Source organism: Athene noctua, chromosome 4, assembly GCF_965140245.1.
Source record: "Athene noctua chromosome 4, bAthNoc1.hap1.1, whole genome shotgun sequence".
Lineage (NCBI taxonomy): Eukaryota > Metazoa > Chordata > Aves > Strigiformes > Strigidae > Athene > Athene noctua.
In genome coordinates, this window is record NC_134040.1 from 85,204,381 (window position 1) to 85,230,546 (window position 26,166).

Below are 26,166 nucleotides of genomic sequence, written 5' to 3' on the forward strand. Positions count from 1 at the left end.
CTGTTAAAATTATGCACATTGATTATGCAATTCAGTGCAATGACAAACATATCTAACAGGCTGCCGATGAGGAAAGTATCTTTGACAACTTGGACAAATGGCTTTGGCACTCCAATTCCTTTCAGAACACGCCAGTATACCAGTAACATTAATCCTGATGGCATTTATTAATTAGTAAGAAGATAAACCAATGCTGCCAGTGATATTAGTACATTTCAAATAATGGGAGCACAACATCCCCAGTTACATAGTGTGGCAATGCCCATTTTAAATTGAGGTTGCAGTACTCTCCAGTGAATGCTGACCTTAATGCAAGCAGCATTTAATGGAAACTGATGAGCTACAGAGCTTGTGAGGGACAGAATCACCTACCCTTGCTCTACGCTGGTGTTTGGTCTCTGCCCAGACACTGACTCTGAACTGTCCGTTAGGGATGGCACCACAGCCAAAAACCTGCATCAGCAGTTAAAAAGAGATTAAGATTAGTGTTTCTGTCCTTGGGATGTCTTCTCCTTAGAAACAGAGTGCGTTTAGCACAGGTACAGACTTCATTTTGAGCAGGTACGTAACATCTTTCACAAGACCAGAGTGACTTTTCTCCTGAAGCATCCCGCAGGTTGCTTCAGGAGAATGCTCACTAATGCTCGCGGGCATTAGTGCTTCTGGGAGGCTTTTCCAGGCAGCACTAACCTGCTGCCTAACAGCCGTCACTCTCACAATCTGCATCTGGTTGTTGGGTCACTGGAGGCTCAAACACAGCTCAACCAAAAATATTTGCAAATATTCAGATTAAAGGCTCTCGGTTATTTTACAATACCTTTGATAAACTTTGTTTCTAATCCCTTTTTGGAAAGCTAGAAGATAGTTCCGTCCGTCTCCTGAGAAAACTTCAATTGCAATCGGCTGAAAACAAAGAGGACAAAGCCATGTCAACACCAACACATTTGCCCATCACCTCCGAAGGTCAGGTGTGCACCACTTAAGTCACACTGTACTACACCTGACACCAAATGATGGTCAAGCAGACTTTGCTTAGCGCGGCCAGATGTTTTATTTTCGAAACGCTAAAACGCACTAATGCACCCAACAAACTAAACTGTGGTAAGGCAAATGGTCAAACGAGGGTGCCCAACTTAAGCACTTCAGTTTCAATGCAGTGAATAGCTTCACTGTCTGAACACTATTCAGTTAAGGATTTATTTTGCTTTGAAAAAATGACCACGTCGTCTAAAAATTCCAAAGTCGGCTCCTCAATCGAAATACAGTGTCCAGGTTACCTGCAAAAGGTATCTCCTTTTATGTACTTCCTTGATATCTTCATATGCAAATATGCTGCATGTTCTTTTGAGTTGACTCGGACCTTGCCTTGCTCCCCTAGGTATGATTGGCTCATGCATCCTGTAAATGAGCATAAACAGGCAAGAGAGAAGTGATTAAAAAGAAGATAAACCAAAAGAATTACTCTCTTTAATTCATATGAGAGACCAGTTACAGAAGGAGGTGATTTTCACAACATTACCATACTACACTGAGCAATTTGTGAGCACAAAGGAAACTACCTTGGAGGTCTTTCTGAATCTGACATTATTTTGGAGTTGTCTCCTCAAAAATCTCATTAAATACTGCTCGTTCAGCTACGAAAGACTGAGGAAACTCTCTATTAATCTACTCACTTTGGAGGCAGCGTCTCAATATCCCGTATTTCTCTGGTGGCTGTCATGGTAAATCCATCGATGACGTAGAAGTGCTCCTTCCCAAAGAGCAGCAGCCCTTCGCTGGTGTCGAGGCCCTGAACCCGGGCGCAGCGGTACATGTGCTGGATCTGCCGTGAGAAGCAGACACTGAGCAAAAGCGGCTTAACGAGATCAGGCTCAGACCCTTGCTCTGTCAGAACAAGCCCCAGAGCCTGGCTTTAGCACTTTGCAGATACCACAAAAATCCTGCTGTTTTCCCCCTTAACGAGAGATATACCTAATGCCTGCAATCAGCAGTTGGGAAGGGAGTTAAATAAAGCCTCCTCTATATGATATAGATTTATACAGTTACCCACTTACCAACTCACACCATCCTTCCGGAGCATATTTTAGACCCTGTAGCCCACTCAACTATGATCACAAATATATTTACTGGTACACTTCAGATGGACAAAGCCCGAGCTAGCAAATACACAGCACGGTGGCTCAACACTGTTCTTGTGGATAAAATGCTAGTTATCAAGTTTCTTCATTCTAATTGAGGGAATAATTAAGTTCAGTATTTATATTTTAAACATGTATTTTTGTCTGGACTCATTAAGCTGACAGGATAACAATCCAAGCATGGGATGGCTCGTAGCTTTCATTTCAGGACAGGTTCTTCTTTCCCTAGCAGGCAGGAGGAAAGAAAAAGAACATTTCCAGTACAGGGTTTTCAGCTCAGGATCTCTTTGAACCAGAGCACGCATTTGGTTTCAGGGAAGAAGCTGATGAAATATTTAAGCAAATTCAGAGGCAGATCAGAGAAGGTACTTAGGACATTTACTCACGCTTGCGACATGTAATGAAGAAATTCCAATACAGTAAGTGCTTAGTGTATCTGAAGGACACACGGTACCTTCTCTCCTTCTTCAAGGAGTCGAAGCAAAGTTGTATTGTCAGTCTTCTCATCTTCATCAATTGAACTCCCCTCAACAATTTGATCCTGCAATTGGTCCTGGTTCTCATCATCTCCTCCGTCAGGAGCAGAGCGAGAGCGTTTCAAGGGAGGCTTCACCAGGCCTGGAAAAGAAGAAGAGACATGGATAAATAAAGGCTTGGAACACGAAAAATTCACTTTGCAAAACCTACTGAAGACTGAAATGCTTGATATGATGCTAAGACCAAAAAACAACACAATCCTTATGCTTATCTTAATGTAAATGCATGAAAAGATACAAAGGCAGATCAATTCAAAGAAAACAGTTCAGGACGGAACAAAAGATCTCACCTTTGACTCTTGCAATAGTGTCCTCCCCGTGTTCTGGCTCCTGCTGAGTTGTTTCACCCACCGTGTTCTCTTCTATAGCATCCTGAAAGACTGCAGGGTTTCCAGAAGCCAGGCGCATGTAGTACTCCTTACTGTCATAACTGATAGCCCTTCGGTAACGAGCAGGTTTCTTAGAAATAATTGAAGAAATTGCTTCGTCAGTCAAGTCCTCGCTCACTTCAGTGAACGTGTGTCAGGAATATGTGTGCAGCACAGGGCATGCCCATCGAGTGTTCGGTACGTGCTCAGTCATTCACCAACACATACAGAAACAGAGACTCCTCAGTAGATCTAATCTGTCAGATAATTTTTCATTCACGGCCGAGGGGAGTTGCAGAAATGCCGGCAGACAGACCTACAACACGGGCAGTGACTAGCGTGGCCACTGTGTTACCAACTGTCACAAAAGGCTGCACACTTGTGCTTAAGACCGATAGACCAGATGGGCATTTTACCATCTTTCCTAACTCCCTCCAACACGTGCAGCTTGTTCGTTAACCACCTGACTTCTTCGTTGGGCAAACTGCCTCAAGGAAAGGAACAGATATGTGGAAGTTGATATGAACTAAAGGCAGTCAGGGACCAGCTTTAAAGCTCAGAAATTCTTCTTTAATTTAATTGTTTCTCTTTTAATACAGATTCTGATAGTTTCTGGGCAGAAGACTGGCACAAGTGTATCCATTTAAATTAAGTGATTCTTTAAGCACCGTTTTTACCTTTGGACGTACAACAACAGATTATGACACATTTCACTGTGGTGGTGGGGTGTTTTTTTGATTTTGGGGTTTTTGGTTTTGTTGAGGGGGGTTTTTTGGTTGGTTCTTTTTTTAAATGTCCGTCCTATCCCCCCCCCCCTATTCCTCACTTGATTGGAGGTAACATTTGAAATAGAAGTAAGAACTAAATGAGGACAATCAATATGTCAGAACGATCACAGGAGATACAGGTGAAGACAGAAGAGGCATTAAAGTGCCAAGAGACTTTCCAAAGTTAAAACACATTGATGCACATGGATAGATGAAAACCTAATGATTTTTACCGCAGTTGAAAATTTTCTTCCCCAACTAGTGTTGAACTCCACCCTCAAACTGTAGAAAACTTTGTGACTGTGTTCAGTTATCCATCACAAATAATTTTTTTCTGGTGTTTTGTAGCATTATTTCCCATGAATTTTGAAATTGGTTTGGGATAATTACAAAATATCATTATTACAAATTCAGTCCAATGTTTTATATTATGTAGAATTGTAGAATATCACCGACATTTCGGTCAAGACTCTCCCTTGTCCTCTTTTATATTAGTAACTAGAAATACATAAAATGTGGTAACTTTCTGGGGGAGTTCACCTGTATGATAGTATAGTGGGAAACCAAATGACCCATAAAATCAAACGAGCTTTATTACAAGTGGATGCTCAGGATGACAAAGAGATTAAATGAGTAACACAGAGATTTATTATTTCGGGTTAAAATGGCTGCCCCCAAAATAAAAAACTGAAGGCATTTGCTCACTTAAGTGCAACTAAGTCTTCACTCCTTTATCACCACAAAAGTGCCACTTAAATGATGCTTAAAACCCCTGTGGAAACAACTTATGGCCTAAAAAGTGAAATCCTAACTAGCACTGCTAAGATGAAGAAAGGAAAACGGTACCAATTGCTATTAGGTATTATAACAGAATTACTTTTGTTTATATGAATCAGTTTATTGTTGAGTGTATTTCAAAATGAGTGAAGGCACATTACACATTGTACTTAGTGATGGGCAAAACAGAGTGCAATTAACAGAGAAGCAGCATCGTACTGAAATGCTTGCAGAGCCACTTCCAAACAAGTCTGTTGCCTTCAAGGCAGGATTTGTATTTTTTAAACAATGTGTGTATTTCATTAATAGTAAAAATGAGAAGTCAGCTAAGACAAAATTAATCTGGGTTCTAACAAAGGTAGGCCTGTTACAGCCCAACACAATCAAAAAGGAGAAAAACTGCTCACCAGATCCTCTCTTAGAAATAAGTAGTCGTGTTGCCCATTACTAAACATGTTCCACCGGCCATTAGTTGAGATCCCAAAGCCACAACACTTCACACAGTGAGAACAGTGATAGCACAGCCCAACAAAGCCTGTTAGTGTGCAGCGAAGAAGGGAGGATCTACAGAAAGTTTTATTAGGTGAAGGTTGAGGAGAGCATAGTAACATCATCTAACATGATTACTGAAAAAAACCTTTAGGCCTGGAAATATTTACTGACAGAGCAAGTTGAAAGCCAAACGTAGAAGCCTTGTTAAGATTGCCTAACATGCAGGAGGAAAAAAAGTTGGATTTATTTTACATTCTTTCAGTCAGCACACTTGTTTCTTTACCTTTTGAGGAATGGTATCATCAGATGTCTCAGGGAGTCTACTTGAGAAGTCAGACTGTAAACAGGGCATCAATTATATAAGCATCAGAGAAAGAACACTTTTGAGAAGAATGTATGATGGCATGTTCTCCACTTTGTGTGACTTAGACCCTCGCTACAGCTATTGTGTGTCAGACTGCAAGCAGACAAATACACCTCATGGTTCAAAACTGGCTGAATGTTATTTTTTGTTTGCTTGTTTTAAGTACTTTGACACTCCTGCTTCATTTAAGGAAAAAAAAATCCTGCACACATACACGCATGCTGAAAAAGAAACAATAAAGACCGCTCCATTTCTTAAAAACACTGTTCCAAAATTAACAGAAACTACGTGCCAAGCTTTCAAAGGCCATGTGCATTTTTGCTACACAGCCCACGTTCATATTTGTGGAGACATGAAAGTACATTTCACAAATGCACCCAGACCAAGGTCTGTAGCCTGTCTGGGTTTTTTTTTGGTTTGGGTTTTTTTGTTTGTTTTTTTCGTCCCCCAGACCACAGTTTACCATGTAGCATAAGGCTAAGAACTCAAACTGAAACCTCCCACAGTTCTGGTACTTCTCAGCCTCTAAAGGCTCGTGAAGATGCCTCTGCTGCTCACTGGCACGATCACTTAGCTGATGCAAGCACACTTCATCTTATGCTGCAATTGCTAGGATTTAGTTCACCTAGTCTTGAGTAGAGTGATTCAGTCCCTTCATTAAATATACTAAGAGGAACAACTGGACCTTACCCACCATTTAGGACATACCAACAGAATACCAAGTAATACCAACAGAGTAAAATATGTTTCTCAAGAAAAACTTATGGAAAAAATAGAGATTTTACAACAGGGGATAAAAATCACCTCATCACAAAATCTTGAACACTTACCAGCAAGTTAGTTTCTTGCTCAGCTTCAGGCATGTAGGGATACTGAATATAAAACATGTCATTTCGCACCATCTTTTTCCTCATTCTGCAGGGACCCTCCGTCATCTCCAACATCCACTTGTCAAGATGGGAGCCAATGGGGGGGCCCCACAGACCTCGCTCCCGTAGCAACTCGTATTCAATCTGAGACCACTCTTCTGTCACATATTTCAACGCATTCTGCTGACGCTGAACACAAAGACATTTGTGCAGGCATCAGGACTGATGCTTTTAAGCCTCTCTCATGTGAGCAGAGACATTTCCACTATGTTACAGAAAAACATGTAACAACTCATAATTCTAGTAGCATTTGCTAGTACGCCTTCATGAGATTTCTGGTGTCAGTTATTAATGAAGTGGGGTTTGTATTGTAATCTCAACAAAATAGAAAAAAAAAAAAAACAAGGTAAAAGCTCTGCTTTTGGTTTGTATCATTCATTGACTGTCTTTCGAAATGGCAAATATGAAAGAAATGTAAGACTAATCCACTGGTTTTGAAAAAGGATTTTAAGAATGGAAACAAAAATTGTTTTGGAGGCCTTCCCTGCCTGTATTTACACTGCAGAGAGAAGTTAAATGAAGCAAAGTTTGGGGATTGCTTTTTTTTAACTACCTGCTTCCAGTGACTTGTTTCTCTCAGAAGCCGATTTCTTAAGATTCATAGCACGCAGCTCAGCAACTAGTTTGAACCTTTGGGGGATGTTTGGAAGAAGCCCCAGGGTGCCATGATTTCATTCTGGAAGCACAGAGCAGCCACTATCTACCGCTGCATGATTTGAGAAAGGTACCATAACATTTTCCTGGGGTTACTACAGAAGTAGTGCTCGTGCACAATGCTTCTCCACATCTTCTCTTAACTGTCCATACAGTGTTTTAGAAAGACAGCATAGTCTAGCATATGTCCAATTTATCTTTTTAATATTTTTTTTAATGCTTCTAAGGCAAGACTACTTAAGCTTCTTGAAAAAAAATTGTTTTAATGTGTAACATTACTACAAGAGTTTCCATCTACAACCAGATCAAAAGGAGTTTTCTGATTTGTTTATTTGATTGCATTTAAAAAAAACCCTTAAAAATAACAACGGTAAGAATTTAAACATTTCATGAATGACAACTGAATATATTACAAGCCCCATACTGAACAATGGGATCGGTATAACCTAACAGGTCAAAATATCAGTGTCAGGTAATTAATCCTCTGAGCCATACCTCCTGATATTCCTTATACTGCATTTCAACCAGGTCCCGAACCACTGCAATGTGAGTAAACATCCACTGGGAAATTTCCTAATACAAAGGTAAGAGGACAGACAGAATGACACTTTATAACAGAAGATTTTGTTTGAATGAACACACTGCCTTGATAATCTTGTTCACAAAGGATAGTTTCTTAAAGAAAAATTGCTTAGATGATGAATTTCAAACTATTACATGAACCAATATTTAAGGTTTGGTGGTGTTTGGTGTTTTCTTCTTTTTTTTTTTTTTTTTTTTAAATTAATGTATAAGAATATCCTTTAAAAGAAACTGCCAAGCATTTGGAAAATATTCCAAACACACGACTCGGTTCAGAACACTCTCAAACAGCCAAAGATTGGCGCTGACAAATAGAACTACTTTTCGCTATTTCCTTTTAAGTAGTATTTTGTGGATGCTGTCTAGCTCGTTGGAAATCCTCCCGACACCCTGTACCACAATCTGCCTGTTTCCAGACATTGCTCCCTGTACTGATAGAGCCAGAAAGGTTCCTGTCAGCTCACTCGGTGAGCTTCTTCCTTTTCGTTTTAATGCGTACGCCTGCTCACCAGGAGAAGGACTGGGAGAGAGCACTGAGAGTTCTTTATTTTATCAAAGCCACTAAATAACCTTCTGCTCAGAAAAAGAACTGGCAATGTATTTTTTTTCGCAAGACACAAACTCCTGATTAGGTCAGCAGAAGTTATGCTGCACCAGGAATACGGCTGCCCCCCTCGACCCAACAAGGCCCCAGTGTTTCAAGTGCTCAATACAATAAGGACTCGATCCCCCCAAACTTTCAAACCCCTCCCTTTCCTTTGTTTCCAATGCCTCAAATACTTCATACTAACTCTTTGCAATGCCCACCAGGTACTGTCCTACTGAACACACCACTGCTGTGCTACTCTGGTCTACCTTTTTAAAAAAATTATTTTTATTTTTTTTTTTAAGCAAGCAGGTTTGTAAAGTGAATGTCCGGTTCTACCATCACATACTGCCTTGCTGAACAATCCCTGTAGTACAATAAAAACAGTGCAAAGCAGTGTTTGTTTAGTCATGATACACACACGCTCGTACAGGGATCTTCCTAAACCACATCATCTTAGGGGCAGGATGGAAGAAAGGACAAGCACCTATCTCACAGCTTCCATTTCGGAGCAATACTGCAAATTGAATTTTTAAGACGCCGACTAGCAAAGCAATAAGGTGTGTATGTCACCGGAGCAGCTAAGCAGCCCCATCAGCAACAAACAGTTTTAACTCTTGGTTTGTTACAGACACGCAGATGCACCTACTAGATTAGGACAGAGAGAAGCAAGATGTCCAGTCTGGAGATTCAAAAAAGGGGAAAGAAAAAAACCAAGCACCAGCTACCCCTTCACACTCTGCAGGATTCCTTACGTTGGGGTATTTACCACAAACCCTGAACGTACATTATTAATTGACAGAAATTACCTGTGTGGAGAGGTTGTGCTTATTGAGTCCGCTCTCCTTGCGGTTTCTCCTGGAACCAGTTAGTTTAGAGAGCCCAAACCCACTGCTAACTCGTGAAAGTTTGGACTGTGTGGTTGGAACCAAAGCCTCCCCTCTACTGATGCATTTCTTCTCATGAGCTGAAAAACAAATTGTTGGGAACACTTTTTCAGTGGGGTTTTCTTTTTTCCTCCTCCCATTATATTTTTTTTTTTTAAAGCAGAGTAACCTCTTCTCCTGCTTTAAAAAGGTGGGTGTTTGGGGGATTAGGGGGGTTTTGTGTGGTTTTTTTGTTTGTTGGGGGGTTTTGTTCTTTCTTTGTTTTAAGAGCACCCGGCAGCACTCACATTCATGACTTGTAGGAGGAAAGATCCCCGGGTGAAATCTGTGAATTTTGAAATGAAGCACGACAAACAGACTGGTTAACTTTTACCAACTGGCAAAATTGGGGCCCATGAGCTGTGAATTCTGTCCTCATCTAAAGAGCTGAAAACCACCCATGTAATAACAAAATCATCACCTAGCCTCCCTCTACCCCCACCAACTGTAATTCTGCTGATTTACATCCCTTAAAGCACAAGTGGCCATTCCAAAGAAGGGAGACAGCATCTGGAGCAATATTTTTTTTTTTCTCAGAACAGTTACAAAGGTGAGAGAACTTTTATCATTTAAACAGTAGATGCTAGTGAAAAAAAATGCAGCTGAGCACCGTATCCCTACCCAAAAAGGAGCTACAACATGACTCCACTAACCAATCTGGCAGCAAAATACACTGTATGGAGCTGAGAAGCTAGGGGGGCCTGCTGCACCTTTTTGTGCACATACAGCCATCCCAGTCGATAGTCAGGTGCACACAACTGGTGTGCTTACTTTAAAACTGAAGTTAAAAAAAATAAATAAATCACAGCTTAGTTCAACTCTCTCAACGTGTCAATTTTCTCCCAATATTCAGATAGTGGATTGTACTACATATCAGATTTAGAAAGTACATGCTCCCATTCCTCACTGTTTTCTTTGATTTATTCCACCTCTGAGCTTTTTCTTCTTTTAAAACCACTACTACTTGTTATAGCAGTAACTTTTTCCAAAGATCCTTTCTTTCACTCCAGCCAAAACATTTCTGCAAATGTACTATCAGGAAGATCCTGGAAACCTGAGCAACCATCAGTCAGGGACAAAGCACATCTAGAAACAGAGAGACCACAAAAACAAGTATTCCAAGTTTCCAGAAATGCTCTCTGTACACCCAGATTAACCTCTGTTACTTTAGAGTCACATAATCAAAGGAGTCACAGAACCCCAGAACCATCCGGGTTGGAAAAGCCCTTGGAGCTCCTCCAGCCCCACCATGACCCTCCCCCTGACCGTTCCCAACTCCCCCAGATCCCTCAGCGCTGGCTCAGCCCGACTCTTCAACCCCTCCAGGGATCCCGGGGACTCCCCCCTGCCCTGGGCAGCCCATTCCAATGCCGAAAAGTTGGAATCATGTCTGAAATTGGAGTCACATCTACGGAATTCTGCTGTCTAAACTCTTGCTCATTCAGTCCAGCAGCAGTTGGCTTTCTCTGTTACACTGGTGCAGAGCTAACTTGTGTTTAACTTGTTGGCCATCAGGATTCCCAGGTCTTTCTCCTGCAAAGTTGCTTCCTACGCCGAACAGATTTCCCAGCCAGGAAGGAGAAGTGACAGTACCACTGCTGCCAGGGGAGGACTGCTCAGTCACACATTTCCAACTGTATCACCAGGCCAAGAATTTGGAGGCTGCACCCAGACATTCTCAAGAGGGGCCCCCTCCCTGCCCAGCACAGAGTGTGGGGTGAAGGCCCCGGGGGCAGCGCAGTGTCGGGGCAGCCTGCACACCCTGCACTGTCTGGGGAAGAGATGCTAAACCGTGACAGTTTACTTACAGCCACACAAAAGCTAAGCCCATATTAAAAACATCCAGTGCCTACGGTTCACTTCAGGGCAATTTACCATCCGGGACAGATAACTCCTCAGTTACACTTACCCAAATGATTTTGCCAACACTTTAAACTCGCTTCTTCAATAAAAGGTCTTGCAACAGTTATATCTACTTGGCCACGATCGTTGACAGGTAGTGTCACTTTGAAAACTTCTTCTAAAACCTGTTTTTTACTGTGGATCAGCTCCGTCCACACTCTGTTTATGGCTTTTAAAAGAAGCTGGCGACCTGCACAGGTACAAGATCACAAACAGCAAGCTCTCTACCATGTTTACAGAACTGGTATTTTTACAGTAGTAAACTGAATAATTTCTGCAATTATACTCTAGTTTCTTCCCCTCTGGCATGACTTATGAAATGCCTTTGGCCAGTCTGTCTTTTTTTTTTTTGCCATTTATATGCTCCCAGAAAGTATCTAACAGTTAATTTTGGCAATATTTTCTCCATGAATCTGAAACAACAGCTCTGATTAGTTGAGATTCTTCTCCCACATCCATCTACTAACAAAATGAGATTTGAAAAAAATCTTATAGAAGTTTATGTCTATAAACACATATAGAATTCCATAGGTACATTATGCTTCAATATTTTGACATAAGATTGTGTGCATAAGCACACACCTGCACAAATATTAAATATAAACAGGCAAGCAAAGAAAATTTAAAAATCACTGAATCCTTTCTTCCACAGTTAGTCCATGAATTTCCTTTGAGTGAAAGATCTTGAGGATGACAGTGAATAATCATTTTACAGCTTACACCAATTATTTCTTACCTATGCTCATGAAAGATCCAGCTGATACAAAACCATGGTGCACACTTAAAAATACCCATTTCTGTTGCATTCGACTCAGTGCATACAAAGCAGTATTTCTAATTCTGGTGCGTATCCAGAAAACAATGAAGTGCTCTTGCTATTTTAACAAAACAGCAACTTACCCTGGATATTTCTGTCTTTGTATTTCTAAATGTTTTTTCATCTATTTTTTAGATATTTTTACACACACCCCCCCAGTCCTAAGAGTAGCTGGGGTAAAGGCTCAGTGATGACAATACAGAAGTGGCATTAGCAGACATCTGTGGCTTTGTCACTCTCAGATTACCTTCGCTGACGTCTTGATTGTAGACTCCATCTGGTTCTATATCAGAGGGGATCATAATGTGCCAAGTTGTCATCCTGGCTTCTGCTTCCAATCCAAACCCATCAACGTTGCTACAAATACACAATGAATTAACAACAACCAGGGAAAAATAAAAATCCCACAAGTTAAAGCATTTGATTCCCTGGGACAGTGTCACAAAGATCAGTGTGTGCTACTGCAGCAACTTATCTTCATTCTGACCACTTGATAATCTGCGGTCACAAGCTGAACTGCAGGTTTATGAAAAAAATGACATGCCACGGACACTGATCTTGCTAGAGGAAGATGGTTGTGTTTGAAGAAACAAAAGACAGACAAGGCCACAAATGGAGAACATTAGGGTTTCTGCTGCTGATGCTTCCCAAGTGTCTTTGGATGACACACAAGTTGTACATCTTTTAGGAAAGAAAAAAGGAAATTGCCAGGCAGACATTTGCAGGGGGTGTCTACAGCATTTATCATGGGCATCTGATTTAATGCCTGACTGGATTTATTCAATGCTCTACATCCAAGTACTAAGACAGCTAATTTGCATTCAATGATTCAACAGACAATACATCTAGTGACAGGTCCCTTTGACTGTTAATTACTCAGCACCAGTGTTTCTTTCCACCTTGAAAACATTTCAAATTATCAAAACTAACAACAAAATGGTTGGATAACCACTCATGTCTGTATTTTAAAATACTTCTGTAAAAAGAGGTGTGAATGCTCTCTATACCTGGACTCTTCAAAGCCTAATTTTGTTTCAAAACGAATCACTTAAGCTTCCTTGCACTTCACTGGCTGGAAAGTTATAAACAGTTATCCCAAATTTGCTGACTTTTTCACAAGGTGATTGTCACTGCTGAGAGAGGACAGGTCATTTTAACACTTCACAGCCCCGGTTCTGGAATGAACTTCTGTCTGAGATATTTACCTTCCCACATGCAGATTAATCAAGCAGTGAGCTAGGCAGCTGATGAACTCTTGATCATGATTTCCAGGTCCCAAAATTAAGTTTCTGTTCACAGTAAGGACCCTTAGGGAATCAAGGAGAGCCACTTGCTGAGGAACAGTTTTGTGTGCCCTTGAGAACTGATACAAGATGGTCCTGTTCAGGCAGTGATAAATAGCATCCAGCGATAGTCCCTGAGATCTTCTTTTTGACTGATGTGAAGTAAAAAAACATGATCAGATAGTAGCAGAAAATCAATTTACTGGCACATAATCTCCCCCTGAATTCACCCACACTCGTTTTTCAAAATCAGTATTTTACCAGAAGCGTCAATCCCATGAATTTCAAGGGCCAAAATGACATTAATACATGATGATACACTTATAATGTTAACATTTATAAAGAGGCTGCTGATTTCTAACAGTAAAAGTCTTCTAACAAACTCCAGTAAAAGTGCATGAAGAAGCTTCCCCAAAATGTCAAAGTAAGTTTAAGAAGCTTCCCAAAATTCATGTGAGGTAAATTCTGTTGCTTATTTTGGGGGATTTCTAAAAAATAATGTCATCTGAAAGCAGTCTTTACTCAATTGCCCCATATTAAAGCACTCCACACTGACAAGATTTGCTAGAAAGCTCAGTAAAGAGAGAGAAAGCCTGGGGAAGAAAAGCCTACTTCTTATGCTGACCTGACATGTGTCACTACCAGGCTGGGTTTTAACGTAACCTGCAAAAACGTTTTTGCAAGCAGGCCCATAGGATAAAACTCTTACCTGTGCAATGAGCTGGATTATGAAGTCCACAAGAAGTTTGGATTCTTTGTTGAACATGCCCTGCCAAAGCTTATCTACCACACGCTGTGTAAAATAAAACACATTGTTCACCAGCACTTGGTAACTTCCTCCACTCGTTATAGGCAGAGATGCATCTTCACCTGGGTAATAAAAAATGCAAAGTTTTCTTCATTTATCAAAAAAACCCCACATCTGCATAAATCCATTCACATTAGGCTGTGCTTTCTGGACTTCCGTAAAAGAGAAAAAGACTCAGTCAAAGAAAAAGCTGGAACCGCGTGGCTTCCCTAAAATGATCTTTGACGGTAAGGGAACGTTTGAAACCAACAGTGGCAAAGACCAAAAAAGGCAGGGCTGGGGCAGAAATCGTCCAGAAGAAATGGTACTGCTGTGATCCTGAGGCATCACATTTATGTAGAGCCCTCCTTTTTAACTGGAGCCACACATGTGCAGAACCACCTGTGGCTTTTTAAAATGGTATTTCTGCTTTTTGAAAACCAAAACCTTTTCAAGACACATTGAGATGACACGTGGTACCTGCTGGCATCACTTCTCCCTCACTCTGCTTTGCTCAACAGAACAGGGTCAACGGGCATCAGCTGCACGTGTCTGTGTGTGTGTAAATGTCAGTTCAGCTATATTAAGAGAAGCCTGGAGAGTGCAAGTGCTTCCATAAAAAAAATATAATAAAAATCCATCGGTAGTATTGATGTTGCTGGAAGTTCACCTACATTTATTCACTTGTTGCTTCATCTGCACATAAAGCAACCGAGATCATCACACCTGGAGGAAGCTGGCAAAGCCTCAAGAAGGAACACCTGGGAAAACCCAAGTCCTGCTCCCAGACTGCACAGAAGTACTTGTAAGGGCAGGAGACTTCTGAGAACCCGACCCAAAGCTTCATGTGACATGATTCTGGATTTGTTTTATTAACGCACTGCACCCAGAGAAAGACAAATCATTGCTGTGGCAAGAAAGGGGGAGCCCTACAAGCACTTTTGAACAGAAACACACACGGCCCCATGGCATCTAGGATGGAGACAGAGCAGACTGAGCTCCTGGGAAGTCCAGCAGGCTACTGTGAAATCTGATGGGGCACCTGAGCAGCCGTATTCCTACAGGGCACTTTGTGATCACCTCTGGGACAGCCTACGCTACTGACATCCAAGTTACAATCTTCTCATTATCTCCCGTTCACTAACTAAAGGAGTGTTAATTCCAGAGACTTTTTTATGGGGTACTGCATTCATAACAAAACTACAGTAGGAGGAAATGGAAACAAAGCTAACTTTTAAAAACCAAAGTCCCACCCGTGATAGACTGACAAAGGCTCCAAATACTCTGCCAAAGCAAGAAGGACAAAGAGAGATGATGCAAGATGCAGTTTCAGTTCTTTTCGATGTGATTGTAATTTGTCTGGCTTACGTACCCAAAAGATTGATGCCATTTTAGTCTGGAGCAGAGGAGGCTGAGGGGAGACCTCCTGGCCCTCTGCAACTCCCTGCCAGGAGGGGGCAGAGAGGGGGGATGAGTCTCTGGAGCCAAGGCCCCAGCGCCAGGCCCCGAGGGAATGGCCTCAAGCTGCCCAGGGCAGGGTCAGGCTGGCTCTGAGGAAGGATTTCTGTGCAGAAGGGGCTGTTGGGCGTTGGAATGGGCTGCCCAGGGCAGGGGGGAGTCCCCGGGATCCCTGGGGGGGTTGAAGAGTCGGGCTGAGCCAGCGCTGAGGGATCTGGGGGAGTTGGGAACGGTCAGGGGGAGGGTCAGGGTTGGGCTGGAGGAGCTTCAAGGGCTTTTCCAACCCAGATGGTTCTGGGATTCATATAGTTTCTCTGAATAACCTATTTTACAACTTTGGCACAATCAAGATAGTGATGGAACGTGCAATCATGTTGATTGGCAATGCCTTTTTCACATCAAAGGAAATGGCAGGGTTAAAAAATAAAGACAAGTTGTAACAGAACAGGACACTAACAAAGAAAAATTAAAATGATCAAAACTTTGTGCTCAAATCAATAGGTTGATAATTAAACTTTGCTATATTACCCAGTAAAACATCAGCTGCAAGTAAGTGGTCCATCACTCCATCCAAAACATATGTCTGAAACTCCTTCTGCTGCGTTCGTGTTGACCTTTCAGGGGAAGCCTGGTAAAAGAAACACAATGGTAAGATAACAAGTATCTCTGAAGGAGCAAAAAGAGGGAGGGGGAGCACGTTCTAGGTGAATTTCTCTTTTTTCAGTTCTTGTGAGCTATAGTTGTTTTTTTTTTCCTTAACGTTCTGTCTCAAGGAAAAAGTCTTGGCATTATCTAAAAATTTAAGAATGCACATTGAGTATAGCTTGGTTATATGCAGTCTTACAAAGTAGACATTGTTCCTATCTAAATCCAGTAAATTTATCTTCACTGGAAAAAGAACATATTCCATAAAACGTGTAAAAACCTCTAACTAAACACATGGTTAAACAGAGACCTTAGTTCACAGAATCACCTCTTTTGGTAAAAAACTTATTTTTTACTTAAGTAAAATTTACTTAAATGGGACAGATCAAATATGTAAGTTAATAATTACTTTGGGGTGGGGGTTCTGCATATTACTACAGCAGCCTCACTACAGTCATATAATAGATGGACACATTAAACCTTTCTAATTTCCTCTGCACTTGAAGGGAAAAAGCACTTTATCACCTTGAGTCGTTCAATGGATCATACCTAACTGAATGATCCACTTCACCAGCCCTAGAAAGCAATGCAGCGTTCAGTCAGCCTGCTCTGTCTTGCTCCCTAACAGTTTAGCAGTGTGTACAAACCCACTGCTCTGTTTATGTGAAGGGGGCACTAACACTGAAGAATGTTAACGCATTAAAACCACCAGATTGGAACAACAGATTAAAGCAACGGCAACCAATTAAACGTAGCCTCAAGTATGCTTCCTGATGTTTGCGTATAACTCTCCACAACTCATTTTTTGCTTTGTCACAGCAAAAAGATGCCCCACTGCCCCAGGAAAATTGTTAGGAAATACACAAGCACGGTCCAAAACTCCTTCAGCTATCAAAAAAAAAAAATTCAGAGAGACTCAGCAACACATAAATGAGGTAACAAATAGGTCAAGAGAGAATGTGAATTGATATGAACTGAACATTTCAAAATACAGTCTGAAGAAGGTGTGGGCAGTTAAAACAGTACCTGAACTCCTCATTCCCTGCCTCACCATTAACAGAAGGATGCTTCCTGCAGGTGTCATGAAGTTTAAAAGATAATTTACAAGAAGATAACACAGTTTTTTGTGAATTTTTACAGCGTATGGCTCCATATGTCCTGCCACTTCTTTTTATCTAATATGAATAAAACAGAAACCTTAATATTTCTGCAGGGATTTTATATTTTCAACAAAGCCAGTACAGCTGTCACGATCTGACAGGTGTTTAACAAATGAATCATACTCCACAAAAACTTAAAGAAAGCTGCAACTTCTCATGCTGCACTGCTGAACATCTAGCATTGTGATCCACTACCTGTGTTTCCAGACAAAAGGAGGCACTGGCTAAAATGACAAAACAAGATGATGGCTGCTCTAAATTGAGGACAAAAGAGAAATAAAACATTGTGCTCAGCAACTAAGAGAGCCATTTGACTGGTCAAATGAAAATAAAGGAGCCCACAAACAGAAGTGGTAGTAGGGCTGTGGTGTGGAGGGGGGGGCAGAGCACAGCCAGGTAACCAGCACACAGACTGACAGCTCAAGCACCTGAGATGGTCACCAGTACACAGAAATGCTGGGGGGTGCAGGGAGCCCAGAAAATATTTAAAAAGAGAGGCTGAGATAAGCCCTCTGCATTTGTTTTCTTAGATTTTTCCAAGCTGTTAAAGAAAAGTGAGCAAACTGCTAGTTAATAAGACACTAGTCTTCCTTCCGCACCCCCCTCTTATTTCATGGCAATTTATGGGATTCTACTGAATCCCAGGTCATCACCCCTGAAAGGTAATCCCTTACCCTGAAAGGCAAGTAGAGGAAAACATTTTAGGGAATAAAGTGTCACAATAAGTTCAAATAATGAAAACGAGCCACCAAAAAACACAAACAAACTGTACCTCTAGCAGAAGATCTACCAGAGGGGTCTGTTTGCTGGCTGGTGTGAGACATAAATTATCAATTATCAGCACACGCATGAAGTCAAACACAAACTTCTTGGCAGGGTGGTTGGTTAGGTATGTCTTGGTGCCAACATTGCAGTATTCTGATTGGCTCCTGTTCATGCCAGAATCAGCTGCAAAGGCTTTAAACTCTTCAGCTGGGGACCCAACTTCATCATCAAGATCAGTGACCTGGGAAAAACAGCGTGTTAAAACTCTGGAGATCAGCAAATTAACAGTAGTCTTTTCACTACTCCAGCCTTTACTTGTCTTTCTAAGGCTATTCACATTTTGCTTCTTAAGGAGACTTTTTACAAGGTGATTATGTTCGGGATCAGTTCCCTAATACAGAGCAGGAGAAACATCCAAATTCTATTTTCAGATTCCCAAGGCAAACAATGATCAATGAAGACTGGTGTGAGTTACGTGAGCTAGAGACTGCATTTCACATTCACTTACCAACACGGAAACACTCGGGCGATTTCTAGACACTTCGCAAAAATAAATTTTCTCATTGCAAATAAGAAAAGTTTTGAAAGGTTATTAACTAAAGTAGTTAAAATCAAGACAGAAGCAACTAAAAAAGGCTACCAAGCTTACATGGCAGAAAACAAACAGGAATGAAGCCTTTTCTTTTTTTAATATATGATACCTTCATCAAAACGCAGTTATGGGTAAGCCCATTTCCCAAATTCTCTAACAACAACAAAAGAAGTCTCTACACTTTGCTGTTTCTGATGAACAAAACCCTTGAGGGGCTAGCTCTTAAAGAGGACTGTACCAAATGTACAGACAGTAACCAAAGCTGTCAAATCCAAAAGACTGACTGTTTTTATGTAACGCCCTCCTCCAAACGCAAGAGGAGACAATATGATTTCCCTCAACAGGTTTATTGCATCACCAGCTTACATATGAAGTAACCAAATGTTTTGAACATTTGGTCTGTTTCAGTAGGAGTTTTCCCAGGAAATTAAGAGAAGCCCAAACGTCTACTCTTTCTGGTTTTAATGGCAATCTCAGAAAGGCTGAAAAATCAGTTAAGAATTTTCTCTCAAGGCTGAATTTCACAGAATCACACAGAATCATTCAGGCTGGAAAAGCCCCTCGGGATCACCGAGTCCAACCCTCAGCCCGACTCTACAAAGTTCTCCCCTACCCCACATCCCCCACAGCTCATCCCAACGGCCCTGAAACCCCCCCAGGGATGGGGACTCCCCCCTCCCTGGGCAGCCTGTTCCACTCTCGGACCACTCTTGCTGGGAAACATTTTCTCCTCCTGCCCAGCCTGACCCTCCCCTGGGGCAGTTTCCAGCCGTTCCCTCTTGTCCTGTCCCTGATCCCCTGGGAGCAGAGCCCAGCCCCAGCCTCTCTGCAATGTCCTGGCAGGAGCTGCAGAGAGGGATGAGGGCTCCCCTCAGCCTCCTCCTCCTCACCCTGAACACTCCCAGCTCCTGCCCTGCCTCCTCACAGGATTGATTCTCCAGCCCTTCCCCAGCCTCGTTGCCCTCCTCTGCCCTCGCTCCAGCCCCTCCAGATCTCTCTGGGATTGAGGTGCCCAAACCTGGACACAACCTCCAGGTGTGGCCTCACCAGTGCAGAGCACAGGGGGACTGTCACCTCCCTGCTCCTGCTGGTCACACCAGTGCTGACACAAGCCAGGAGGCCGTTGGCTTTCTTGGCCCCTGGGCACGCTGCTGGCTCCTGTTCAGGTGCTGGTCAGTGAGAACCCCCAGACCCTTCTCTTCCATTCAGCTCTCCAGCTGGGTTACAGTGTTTTGTTGTGGGAACGTGGCTGTTGTTCATCTCTTTCACAAGGGATTGATTAGTTCTACACGTTCGGGCAGAGGGAAATGCTGGAGGAGTAAACCACTCTGAGTCAAGAGAGCCCTCAAACAGCGAAGTGCTCAAGTTGTCAGGCAGCTACACAGAGTTTCAAGGGACCTCACAGCTAAAGTAAAACCTGCTCAGAGACACAAGGCTCCTCTAAAAACACTATACATGTGAATGCCAAATCAGCATTACCAGTTTATAAGTGGTACTTTTTTTTTGAGAGACAGCTTCCAGAATCTACCTCAAGGGCAAGTTTAACTTCAAGGCAAAATAAACTGTCTGGATGACTCATCAGCACTCACCTTTAGAAAGTGGTTTTCCACTTTTATTGACAACAGAAAGGTAGCATGTCACCAGTAAGTATTTCCTGAAGTACCCTCTCTAGTTCTAGCATTTGCCAACCTGTAACCTAGCTATCCTTCCATGTTCTTGGTACTTTTTTTTTTGCACTTTTCTTTGCACTCTTAGTTGTTGGCTAATAATAATTGTTTGTTTCCATTCCATTCATATTCTAGAAATAGTCTCATTCGTAAATGACACTAAACTCAAAGAATACTTCAGGCAGCAACGCAAGCAAAGTTGAATTCACACCCTCTCCTGGCTTGAGCTCAGTAGTACCAGGTAATACAGGAACACTGTTTTGTGGTTAAGCCACAAAAGAAGAAATGTGAAGTGGGAGGAAAAAGAAGTTTTAGATTTTATCACATCCTCCAGAGCAGAGGACTGAAAGCATAGGCTGACTCAAACTCTTCTGCTTTTGTAAATCTTAGCTAACATTGTTCATATGATTGAAACTAAGTGTCCACTAGAAAATGAATGGCGTACATTCCCCCTAAAATGCAGTTTCAGAAGTCACTGCACTGCAACTGCCCTTCAGCTGAACACACACTTCTCTCAGTTCCAAAACCCAGGCACACAATGTCCAGCCCAGCCTTTACAACGACCTCTTTCCACAGGGCAACTAGACCTTTATCTGTATGTATGACTCTTAATTGATAAATCCTCAAAAGCAACATTCAGGGGAGAAACAAAACAGCTAACTAGTTGGGTTTCCTACCATCTCAGAGTAAGGTCGTATGTTGAAAGGAAATACTGTTGCTGCCAGCGCACACAGGAACTCCGGACTCATCCACAAGGAAACAAGGTCTGGCACATTGTGATACAAATATCGAAAGAACTGCATCAAGGTGACTGGATATTCTCGAAGCCAAGAGCCTTCTTCCTCCGACTGCCAAGGCTGGGTTGAAAAACAAACAGCACGTTAGCACAGATGGCACTAATTGACAAATGCTCATTTCAGAGAGAAGCTGCAGGAAGAGGAGCTGTAGGGTCAACTATGCAAACACACTGTCAAACACGCAGCGAAACACGTGGTCATGACACGTGATCAAAGTGGGGCCAAATGCAATCAATCACGTGGAGAGGCACTTGGTCAAGCAGAGCAGAAAGAAGTGACTGAAATGTGGCTAAGCACATGACCGGGTGTGAAAAACACATCCAGAATACGGCAAGTATGTGCTGGAGCACTTGTCAGAACGCATGACCAAAGATAGGTCTAGAACACATGACTGAAGACACAGTGTCTGAACATGTGACTTAATATGTGATCAAACAGGTGACAGAAAATGTGTTTCAGGGCATCACCAACATGTGACAAACCCGACAACGTGACAGAACACGTGTCTGAGCATGTCACATACACCTGAGCAAACATACATGGCTAATCTTGCCTCCAGAATGTGTGGCAATTGAACAAGCCACCAACTCCTAACAAACACATAAAACACACGTCCAAACCATGTGCCTGCAACAGGTTAGAGCAGAACATGTGATGAGAGAACACGTGTCTAAGCCATCACAAACATGTGACTGAACACACAACAGCGTGTCACCGTATCAAAAATGTGTGAGAAACACTTGGCTGAACATGACAAACATTACAACAGGACATGTCATGATAAAACAGGTGGGAACAAGTTGCAACCACCCGATGAAATGTAACCAGACACATGACTGAACGTGTGATAAACCCACAGCAATAACATGACAGCAACCTAGGCCTGAGCACGTGTTCGAACGCGGCACGTACAGGAGACTGACCGTACGGCAAAACATGTCTCCACTGATTCAGGTCACGTTGGTAAACCCAACCTGACTCGTGTCAACCCGAAATGTGATGGCACATCTGAACTATACCTGATGGCAAGGCAGGAGACAGCACACAGCTCTGAGTATGTCACAAATGTGCCAAACGGGTGAGGACCAAACACAGGACAGAACAGGTCACCCGTAAGAGACAACACGGGACGGCAGGTCACGGACACACAACCAGCACACACTTCCAGAAGACACTCTTGGACACGTTAACATGGGAGAGACAGGCAAGCAACGCTTCTCAGAGCGTAGCACAAACACATGACAGACAAACAGGCGACAACCGAACAGGTGCTGCTTTTCAAACACTTCATGAGATAATCTTCAGCAGATAACACACTTTGGCTCCAAGGAAATGCAAAATTTTCCCACTGAGAAACCAACTTTCACTACTCTTGACATTAAATTCAAAGATGAGAAGACGACACATTTTTCTGGCAGTAAATTCGTTTCCTCCAGCATGTGGCTATTAATAGTCAGGGGCCTTCTCTGCATGTGGAAGGTTCATGCACGAAATCTGCAACTCACATAGCTCTGAGCAGATGGGATATACAATCTCAAACATTCCCCCATGACGTTAATCAGGAAAGAAATTCAATGATCACTGCCAAGGGCATTTTATCCTTCTGCTTTCCTGTTTTGTTTTAATTGCAGCAAAACACAAAGCCTAGCCTTTTTGTGAAAAAGCAGCATTAATTTTGTGGCTACTAATATTTCTACAGATACTGAAAAATAAAGTAAGATAGAATAACCCACTGACAATGATGATTTTCACTGGAGTATTATGAGCCTCACTCACACGGCTTTGTCGTGACACTAACAAAACCTCAACTTTTCTAATTTGGCTTTTGATCACATGGCAAACTTGAACAATTCTGTGTATTCAAATACGAGGGAAAATTTTTATGCTTACGGAATTCAGCATGCTCCTCAGCATTCCCAACAGCAAGAAGGCAGCTTCTGTGCAAACACTGTGTATTGAAGAGGTAACGGTGCCACAGGAGGCAGGAACTCCAAATATGAATGTCCAAATAGAGTCTAAATCAAACTGTAAGAGGTGAAAGAGAAGAAAGACGACATTAAATCATCCCCTTCTCCTGTGCAATTTGATACTGATTTTTATTATACCTACAATACGCTCATTTGGCAGTATCTTAAAAAAAATGAATTGCTTCACGTCCTCCAAACTTTATCCCCAAAAGCTTCATATGAAGGTCATGTGTCACTGAAGAAAATTCATTGTAACCACGGGCTAAGGCAAGTGCAACTCTCATTTCAAAGTATTCAAGCATTTTGAAATGAGACCTGTCAGTACAAGTGCTGCACAGTCACCTCAATATACTTCACTCACATCTAGTCCTAAAACCCACATGGCATTCCACAGAAAACAGCAAACAAACAAAACCCAAACCAGAGTTGCATCTTCCAGCAAGTCCAAAAAATTAAATCAATTAGAAAATAAAAAAGGACAAAGTAGCCACCTCTAGCATTAAGAGTGCTACTGCTAAATATTTTAATTAGTCTAATTTAATTTCGATTTAACAGCGTTGTACTTCAGCACTGTAAACTAGAGGTGAGCTGCATGCCTCCACCACAGCACAATGCTGAATACGCTGTCAAGCATTCCTCTGGAGAAAACAGGCTGGCAGAATACCTTTTTTACTTTCCAGTTTTCCTTCGTAAATAAATATTAGCACTGCACCTGCTCTAAGCAGGCGCCTTGGCTGTCTTAAGTGTGGATTTTCCCCATAAATCACTATACTAAGGCTTCCTAGGACTCCATTTTAGACCATGTAATATCTGCTCATTTACATACAATTAAAACAAGTCCAAAATCAACCTGTTCAGAATAAGAACAATAAACATTTTCCACAAACTGAGATGCCTCCCTACAAAACCACAGAGACTTTCTGAAATAAAAGCTACCTTGTTTTGTCTGTAACCCGGTGAACTCTAACACAGCACCACTCTTAAAAAAAACACCCCAAACAAAAAACCAAACCAAACCACCAACAAAGAAAGCAAAGCAAAAAAATTAGGTCGCCTTCAATGCCCATGCCATGCCAGCTCAAACCAGGGATCTGCTTCTCATCTGACCCCAAATCAGACCAGAAAGAGACCAGCAACAGCTCTGCCCTAGCAGACTGGCTTCCCCGTCCTCCCATGGACCTCGTCCTCCCACCCCAAACACCTCAGCACTCCACACCACATCGTGACTGCGAGTCAGCTGCCAAGAAGGAGGAGGGGGCCTGGTTAATCCATTATTTTCTTTCATGACAGACAGAATTACATTTACCTTTTACTGGATAATCCCTACCTGGCAACCCTGATTACACTGGCTGCTGCTGACAGGCACACTGACCTGCAGGTTTTCAGGCAGTTCAGTGACTGGCTGCTGCAGGAAAAGGGCCATGAGGAGGAAATAGAGTGCAGGTACATTCGTGTGCTTCGGGAGAAGGGACTGCAGGACGGGAAAGCCTGGGAAGTGACAAGCATCCCGGTTAATCTCCCGGACCGTTGATCTGCCACCAGCGCTCCTGCCAACATTGAACCCTAAGGCGAAAAAAAAAACACACCAAAAAGCCAACCGTGTTAATAGGGAGATGCCTGTGAAGCTCACTCTTACTCTAGTAGTGAACTCAAGAGGGTACCTCCTCAGAAATTAACTCTGTAAAAAATGAACGTGTGCATACAGACTATCACAAGCACACTACACAATTTTGCTTCGTAGGTCTTATTTTTTCAATCAGTTAAAGGAAACAATTGCCTTCCAGCACTACACAGATGACACTGCTCCATACAGACTGCCTAATGCTACTGCATACACACACAGACCCATTTGCTGACCTCGACCACAATTTCAGACTTTTAAAACACCCAAGCTTCCGAAAAAAGATATTTCACTGGCTGAGAGGGAAGTATCACCTTAATCTCAGTTACAGATTTATATCACCAAGAAGCAATCCCATGGCCCATTTAACGTTGAAGTCAATGGGTGGCCAATTTGTTTCCAAAGATGTCTCAGGGGCATCTTGTTTCAGCTGCTTTGTTACCAATTCATCAGTTGGTATGAAGCATTCAATGTCTTATTTACCTTAAGTGCTGGCAGAGGCACAAAACTCACCTTTTGTGATGCTACTTCCACCCAGGTATTTGATTTTCCTAATAAAAAAATAAAATACACTGGGACAGAAGAAGAGCTTATTTTCAAAAGAGGAAATAGGCAGGAAGACAGTTCAGTCTCCACACCAGCACCAGACAGCGAGCCATTCTTCTGGCACTGCCAGGGCCCAGGTTGTTTTTCTGAGACACTCTTTCCACCAGAAATGGACTTTTTATTTAAAGACTATGCATCTACCAGGAATCAGATTGATGTACTCTTTGTACAAAGTTGCAGGAATTCCACCAGTAATCTGGAATTAAAATGGCTTGGTTTTGGTTTCAAGAGAAGTCTTGGAGTCTACGTGTTGTAATTTATTAAAAATCGGAAAATTAGATAACCTACTGCTATCATTTGATGAGGCACAAGTTTAAAAGTATCTGTTTGGTCACAGTCTAGCTTGGATTCAATTAAAGTGATACTATAATAAGAAAAAAAAGGAAAACTCTCCAAATGTGATTGCAAATGAAAATCTTAGTTAGAAAGATTTTGTAACCGAAGAAAATTTTTATGTTATTGGACATTTAAAGTGGATACTGAAGAAAAAACAGTCAATATCCTAAAATATCAATGGTTTTCAAATTTGAAAAATTGTTTCTGGAAATACAGAACTTGAAGCACAATTAGCCAAACCACAGACACCACAGTATGTTAACATCAAATGTTTGCACGTGTAATATGGTCTCAGAAAAACTGTTTTCCTTAATCTTCCTAATTCATTAATAAGGCAAAGAACCACCCTGTGTTCCTAGTTGAGTATCCTGAGGGATATGTTATGGGAAACCACTGCAACAGGCAGACTTATTAGATGGTTTTATTTATGCAAAAAATAACAAGATAGTGTAAGGTACTCTGATAGATTTCAAAGTGACAAAGCAGAAAAACAAATGGACTTTGTATTTTCATTTCAGAAAAAGCCCTCTTCCTGAAGGAAGATCACTTCAACAACACTTCACAATTTTTTCCTTATAATAAACCAATTTGGAAAATTTTTTAGCACAGAAACTGATCATTTACTGCTGCAACACAGAGAGGTG

The 26,166-nt window shown here is 41.9% G+C and overlaps 1 protein-coding gene across 5 annotated transcripts in view; it reads right to left on the reverse strand.

Moving 5' to 3' along the window:
• Positions 1–26,166, reverse strand: part of WDFY3 (WD repeat and FYVE domain containing 3) — a 180,353-nt gene that overhangs the window by 22,388 nt on the left and 131,799 nt on the right. For 3 of the 5 annotated variants that reach the window (XM_074905929.1, XM_074905924.1, XM_074905925.1), the window contains 19 exons: positions 24,287–24,522; positions 22,883–23,017; positions 20,873–21,052; positions 17,944–18,177; positions 15,895–15,994; positions 13,831–13,991; positions 13,044–13,273; positions 12,086–12,195; positions 11,029–11,211; positions 9,003–9,160; positions 7,521–7,598; positions 6,273–6,500; positions 5,362–5,415; positions 2,965–3,133; positions 2,593–2,756; positions 1,674–1,822; positions 1,278–1,398; positions 818–903; positions 373–453 (listed from right to left, as the gene is read on the reverse strand). In XM_074905929.1, the coding sequence (XP_074762030.1) occupies positions 373–453; positions 818–903; positions 1,278–1,398; positions 1,674–1,822; positions 2,593–2,756; positions 2,965–3,133; positions 5,362–5,415; positions 6,273–6,500; positions 7,521–7,598; positions 9,003–9,160; positions 11,029–11,211; positions 12,086–12,195; positions 13,044–13,273; positions 13,831–13,991; positions 15,895–15,994; positions 17,944–18,177; positions 20,873–21,052; positions 22,883–23,017; positions 24,287–24,522 (2,857 nt within the window). The remainder of the gene's footprint in view (positions 1–372; positions 454–817; positions 904–1,277; positions 1,399–1,673; positions 1,823–2,592; positions 2,757–2,964; positions 3,134–5,361; positions 5,416–6,272; positions 6,501–7,520; positions 7,599–9,002; positions 9,161–11,028; positions 11,212–12,085; positions 12,196–13,043; positions 13,274–13,830; positions 13,992–15,894; positions 15,995–17,943; positions 18,178–20,872; positions 21,053–22,882; positions 23,018–24,286; positions 24,523–26,166) is intronic. The other 2 variants (XM_074905926.1, XM_074905927.1) reach the window with 2 other exon arrangements.